The 7,184-nt window shown below is 37.4% G+C and overlaps 1 protein-coding gene across 1 annotated transcript; it reads left to right on the top strand.

Moving 5' to 3' along the window:
• The first annotated feature begins 2,372 nt into the window (after window positions 1-2,372).
• On the top strand, window positions 2,373-3,302 carry OR5AC26 (olfactory receptor family 5 subfamily AC member 26). Its single transcript, NM_001390369.1, has one exon. The coding sequence runs from the start codon at window positions 2,373-2,375 to the stop codon at window positions 3,300-3,302; it is 930 nt and encodes a 309-aa protein (NP_001377298.1).
• The last annotated feature ends 3,882 nt before the right edge of the window (window positions 3,303-7,184 follow it).

Here is a 7,184-nt window from a genome sequence, read left to right on the forward strand (position 1 = left end):
AAGTAAGGCTTTCAAGGAAAATCTTTTCACAAGTGAACACTGTTTCATTCTATACCTTCTACTTTCTTTCTTTAAGAAGAGATGAAGCCATACCTGTGAGAATGTGTGCTCAGTCGCATCCGACTCTTTGTGAGCCAACGGACTGTAGCTCACCAGACTTCTCTGTCCAGGAAATTTTAACTTGGTATCTGAAATATATTTTTCCATGCTAAGATGTTTTAGTCATGTCCTACTCTTTGCAAGCCTATGGACTGTAGCTTACCCGGCTTTTCTGTCCATGGGATTCTCCAGGCAAGAATACTAGAATGGGTAGCCATTTCCTTCTCCAGGGATCAAACCCGTATCTCCTGTGTCTCCTGCATTGGCAGACAGATTCTTTAACAATGCGACACCTGGGAAGCCCACATGTGAGAACAGTGGTGGCCTAATCAATTTGGCATTCATAAAGGTGACTCTGACTCTAACATAAAGTATGGTAGAGGGAAATATACATTTTTAAATTTTATTTGAAAAATCACCATTTTTTCTTAAAGAGCACCATCATTTTCTCATTCTCCCCAAGTCTTACAGAAACTGAATGATGACACCAGGATCTGCCTAATTTTAATTATTTGTAGTTTTCAATCTGTCTATCTGATAAATAGACATCCAGGTAAGCGATCAAAATCCTGGCAATCCTATGAGATTTTCTATTTCTCTTCAGGACAAATAATTCCATATCCCTGTAATAAATACTAGATGTTTTACTGCTGAGAAAATAAACTTAATAAAATTTATTTTTAACAGTAAATTTGAAGAAATAGAAGAATAAACAAATGGGGAAATAATTATAATGTTTCAGATATTATATCAAAGTTTCAGATATTATTTCATAATCTATATAAAATTTTCTAGTCAGGGTATGGACAACTAAATGATGCTGTTCAAACTTGTTAAAAGTTATTCATGGAATCATGAAAAGATGAGATAAAATCACCAATTGTATCTTTATTCAGATCAGATCAGTTGCTCAGTCGTGTCCGACTCTTTGCCACCCCATGAATTGCAGCACGCCAGGCCTCCCTGTCCATCACTAACTCCCAGAGTTCACTCAGACTCACGTCCATGGAGTCAGTGATGCCATCCAGCCATCTCATCCTCTGTCGTCCCCTTCTCCTCTTGTCCCCAATCCCTCCCAGCATCACAGTCTCTTCCAATGAGTCAACTCTTCGCATGAGGTGGCCAAAGTACTGGAGTTTCAGCTTTAGCATCATTCCTTCCAAAGAAATCCCAGGGCTGATCTCCTTCAGAATGGACTGGTTGGATCTCCTTGCAGTCCAAGGGACTCTCAAGAGCCTCTTTAATTCCAAATGTATGAGGATTATCTATCTATCTATCCATTCATCTATCTATCATCTATATCTTAAGGTGAAAGATCCAAAATTCTTAATAACTTTTGACCTAATTATGAAATTTGGAAATATCAATTATAGGTTGAGAGTTGATAAGAAATATAGATAGGGTTAGTCAGAACAAAATGTCCACTTTGGAAATGAAACAATCTGAATCTGTACTCATTGTCCATATGGCCAGTTTTCAGTGGAGATATATCATTAAATCTTCTTGCTATTTGTATTGTGTTTCCATGTCTCTTTGCAGGTATATACTTTAAAAGATATATTCTTAAAACTAATATTTGTTCATGTAAGTGAAGATGGAAAATAACTAAGATCTATATTAAGATTAATACAATTTTGGTAAATAGATAAATTTTTGTATATATCTTAATCAACAAAAATATGTATATAAATTGTGTTATTTATTTCATTTTGAGAAACAGCTTAATTTTCACACTAAATTATAGGTGGATTTTCCCCTTCTAAGTAATCTAAGAATCTCTATGTTCACTTCCAAATATCTTAGTATCTTTTTTTTTTTTTTGGATTTACTTTTAGGCAAAATTTATATGTCACAGAAGAAAGATAGTTATTTAAAGATCATGTCAAATATTTCATTTGCATTATTGACAAAAAATTAAACACATCAATATATCCAAAAAGAAAAGTACTTAGTTATAAAAACAAAACAATAAACTTACTGTACTTTATACCTAATTTTATTCATTTAGAAAATATTTTTTGAGTATTACAAAAGAGAGAGAGAAAGAGAAATCACTCTCAATGGTTGAAGTCAAATATCACTGAAAATATTGAAAAGTGTATCTACATAATCCAAAACAATTACTGAACTGAAGATATATTTTACAAATGTCCTGATTAAAGGGGATATATAAACAAGGAAGATGCATTTTTTAAAAAATAAAATAGAACTATTTTCATGGTCTTTTATGACTATGTTCTTCACCTACTCTTTTCACTGCAGTGATAGTCTGAATGGATATGATGGAGGCAAACAAGACTCTGGTGATGGAGTTTGTTCTCACAGGACTCACAGATCTCCCAGGGCTGCAGGTCCCCCTGTTCCTGGTGTTCCTGGTCATCTATCTCACCACCATGGTGGGCAACCTTGGACTGATTTTTCTCATCTGGAAGGACCCCCATCTTCACACCCCCATGTATTCATTCCTGGGAAGTTTAGCCTTTGCAGATGCTTGTTCTTCCTCTTCTGTGACTCCCAAGATGCTAATTAATTTCTTATCTGTGAATCACACGATATCCCTAGTTGAGTGCATCTCCCAATTTTATATTTTTGCTTCCAGTGCAAACACAGAATGTTTTCTCCTGGTGGTGATGGCCTATGACCGCTATGTAGCCATATGCAATCCCTTGCTTTACCCAATGGTGATGTATAATATCTTCTGCACCCAATTAATAGGTGTTTCGTATATTATTGGGTTTCTTCATCCCATGATGCATGTGGGTTTGTTATTCAGATTAACTTTCTGCAAATCCAATGTAATACATTATTTCTACTGTGAAATTTTACAACTATTTAAGATGTCGTGTACTGACCCTAGAGTTAATATGCTCCTGATCTTTGTATTTTCAGTCTTTATACAGTCTTTCACTTTTATGAGTATCATTATCTCTTACACCCATGTTCTCCTTGCCGTCCTGAAAAAGAAGTCTGCAAAGGGCAGGAACAAAGCCTTCTCCACCTGCAGTGCCCACTTGCTGTCTGTTTCCTTGTTCTATGGCACTCTTTTCTTCATGTATGTGCGTCCTGGGTCTCGATCAGCTGAAAAGCAAGATAAACTATATTCTTTATTCTATACAATCATAATTCCTCTGCTAAATCCTTTTATTTACAGTCTGAGGAACAAAGAGGTTATAGGTGCTTTGAAGAGAATAATAAATAAATAAACAGATTTTAAGGCAAAATTAGAACTGTTCTTTTCAAACTTTGCAAAATCAAGGGGTCTGCCTGCAGTTAAGCAAATTGGCCTTGGCTTTATCATTTAAACAGAGGGTAGTGTCTAGGGCAGTGTCTAAGTACTGTGTGATGAAAGTCAGCTTCAACGGCAAGAGGTGTTCATATCACAGAAAACTAATTTTTAATGAAAAATTAAATCCTTTACATTTGAGTCAGTTCTAATGAGGTGGATGAAACTGGAGCCTATTATACAGAGTGAACTAAGCCAGAAAGAAAAACACCAATACAGTATACTAATGCATATATATGGAATTTAGAAAGATGGTAATGGTAACCCTATATGTGAGACAGCAAAAGAGACACAGATGTATAGAACAGTCTTTTGGACTCTGTGGGAGAGGGGGAGGGTGGGATGATTTGGGAGAATGACATTGAAACATGTATATTATCATTTGTGAAACAAATTGCCAGTCCAGGTTCGAAGCATGAGACAGGGTGCTCAGGGCTGGTGCACTGGGATGACCCAGAGGGATGGGATGGGGAGAGAGGTGGGAGGGGGGTTCAGGATGGGGAAACATGTACACCTGTGGCGGATTTATGTCAATGTATGGCAAAACCACTACAATACTGTAAAGTAATTGGCCTCCAATTAAATAAATTTATATTAAAAAAATAAAACTAAGGATTTAGGGTTTGCAGCGTTTCACTCTGTAAGTTCCATCTAAATTAGATACAGTAGTTTGCAATTTTACTGTGGCAGACATTTGCATGTTTCTTTATTTGAGACTGGAGTGAGTGAGTGAAGCTAATTCTCTAAGCTTGAATATCAAAATTCTGGCTGTTTCTCAACTGTTCAGAGACTCAGATGAAATGACTTCTTGTAGGAGATTGTCCCTGAAGAGGAAAATTTCTTTGAATGAAGAAAAGGTTTAAAAATCACAGAATACAAGAGATTGGTGCATTTTACTGGAGAATAATGGAAGTCAGGATAAAATTAAAAATGGACTATTGAATTTGGCGCAAATATATGCAGATACATAGTGCATTTTACTGGGAAATTATAGGCAATAGTGATATTCAAGAATTTTCAGATATTAAAAGATTTCAGAATATATTTCCTCAGATATTAGTAGTCTACTGTATTAATCTTTACATGTTTAATAAAGTATAAGCATAAATTCATATAATTTTCATACTTCTTATACTCTTGTATGTTTACTATTTAAGTAAAAATATATGATGCAATTACACAATGCAACATTTCTTGTGTAAGTGCCACGCTGGAGTGAGTCTCATTTCCAAAATGATTGTAAAACCTGTAATATAATATTTATTGTTCTTTCATTGATCACTCTGTATGGAATGTGTAGTGACTTTCTCTACTGGCCATATTCTAAATTTAATGGAATTCTAAAGTAGTAAATGTAAAATTTGTTTTCACTTATAATAATATTGCTAGCTAACCACTGCTGTTGCAAAATCCTCAGGTGATGACCTGGTATTGCTGATCAATAAGGAAGAATTAAGAGGAAGAAATATGTAGACAGAAAATCTGATGTGTGGATACAACAGGTATGCAGGGTAGGAGGATGCAAGGCTGAGAACTGAAGCCAGCAATGCAGCTCCTCTGCTCTGTCTTAGACTATCTTCAATCTTTCACAGGGCACCGAGAATAAGTGAGCTTAAAATGATTATGTGAATGTAGTCCGCCATCCAAACAGGCAGTGACAAGAAGAATGAACACACCGAAGGCAAATGAATTAGAAAGTTCTACAAATTAAATAAGTACTGATGGTTAGCATATTCTTTAGTACTACCGTTCTTAGGAACTGGGGTGAGGATTGACCTTTTCCAGTCCTGTGTCCACTGCGGGGTCTTCCAGATTTCCTGACATAATGAATGCAAAACCTGCTTCTTGGCAGGAAACCCATGACAAACCTAGACAGTGTGTTGAAAAACAGAGACATTACCCTGCCAACAAAGGTCTGTGTATTCAAGACTATAGTCTTCCCAGTGGTCATGTACAGTTGTGCAAGTTGGACTGTAAAGGCATAACGCTGAAGAACTGATGCTTTCAGACTGTGGTGCTGGAGAAGACTCCTGAAAGTCCCTTGGGCAGCAAGGAGATCAAAACAGTCAATCTTAAGGGAGATCAACCTGAATATTCACTGAAAGGACTGATTCTGAAGCTGAAGCTCTAGTATTTTGGCCATCTGATGTAAACAGACAACTCACTGGAAAGGTCACTGATGCTGGGAAAGATTGAGGGCAGAAGGAGAAGAAGGCATCAGAGGATGAGATGGCTGGACAACATCATCAATGCAACAAACATGCACTTGGGTAAACTCTGGGAGATGGTGAGGGACAGGGGTGTGCTGGCGTCCATAAGGTCGCAAAGAGTCAGACATGACTGAGCGACTAAACAACGACATTTCCATTTTTACTGTCCTACATATGAATACCAGCCTTCAGTTAAAACTTGTGAGACAAATAAGCAAACAACAACAACAAACCAAGAAAGAAACAACCCAGTATCAAAATAGAAAACACTAAAAAGAACTAGTGTCAGATATGACTCAGAAATTGGGATTATCAATCAGGAAATTTAAAATGGCCATGATTACTATGTCAAAGTTTCTATGCATTAAGAGATTTTAGAGAGAGAGAGAGAGAGAGAGAGAGAGATAGCATTTTTTAAAAGTCAAGTGAAAGTGCTAGAAATACATATTTTTTAAAACATGAGAACAAAGGTAAGGATATTTTTGGTGAGCTCATCAGTAAATAAGACATGGACAAATCTATGAACTTGAATATACATCAATGAATATTATCAAAATTAAATATAAATAAGAAAAGAGTAAAAAAAAAAAAAAAAACAACCCAGGACATTCACATACCATCAAGTTATCTAATATGTGTGTAACTGGAAACTGAGAAGAAAAGAGTAAGAGTGGAGCTAAAGAAATATTTGAAAACATAATTGTCAAGAACTTTTCAAAGATAGTGAAAGACACCAAACCAAAGATTCAAGAAGCACACAGAACCTGAGACAGAATAACCAAAACAAACAGAAACCAAATCACAGCAAAATAAAAATGCAAAACAACAATTATATTAAAGCAGCTAAAAACTAGAGATAAAAAGAAAAGTTTGAAGGTAGCTAGAGGGGAAGAAAAAGTATGCAGTCAGAAAATAACTGAGTATTGAGTGACATATTTCAAATTGTGGGGGGGGAAAGACCTGCCGACTCAGAATTTTACCTAATAAAAAATAACTTCCAAAAATGAATGTGGTCCCAGTCCCCAGTTTGGGGGAATTTCCTCCCCGCTGAGGGACATGCACGTGCTTTTGAGATCTGCCTCTTTACTCCCACAGATGTAGGGGTAGGTTTAGATGATGGGCCAGGAAGCTTGGAGCTGGGTGGGTTGACCCTCTTAACTGGCTGGGCCTCCAACACCCCTCTTCTGTGTCTCCTTCAATACAAACCAGGAATGGGGCAGGGGAGGACAGTGGCTGACGTTTCTGGGTTCCTGGGTACTCAGTGCTATGTGAGTTGTGCAGAGGAATGGCATGGTGGGCCCTTTAGGGTGCAATGAAGTTGGAACCTCAAGGCAGCTGGACTTCTCAGCCTGAGGGCTAGTCTGGGGCCATGGTGAGAGTGACTCTGAAGGGGCCACCCCCAAGCCTTAGGCCGTCTTCTTGGCGCAGCAAACAGGACAAGGTGAAGCTGAGGCAAAACCCAGAGGGGTTCCTGGATATCAGAATTTCTAGAAGCTCAGAAGCAGAAGAGGATCACCCTCTGGGAAGGTGTTTTAGGATCTACTGTCTTGAGACTTTGCAGCTCAGTGTCAGTATCTGTGTAGCTGTGTCCC

This window comes from Bos taurus, chromosome 1 (assembly GCF_002263795.3).
Source record: "Bos taurus isolate L1 Dominette 01449 registration number 42190680 breed Hereford chromosome 1, ARS-UCD2.0, whole genome shotgun sequence".
In the NCBI taxonomy this organism is placed as follows: Eukaryota; Metazoa; Chordata; class Mammalia; order Artiodactyla; family Bovidae; genus Bos; species Bos taurus.

What these genes read in the sequence shown, in the direction of transcription:
- OR5AC26 (NM_001390369.1), top strand. Translation starts at nt 2,373, where the DNA reads ATGGATATGATGGAGGCAAACAAGACTCTGGTGATGGAGTTTGTTCTC.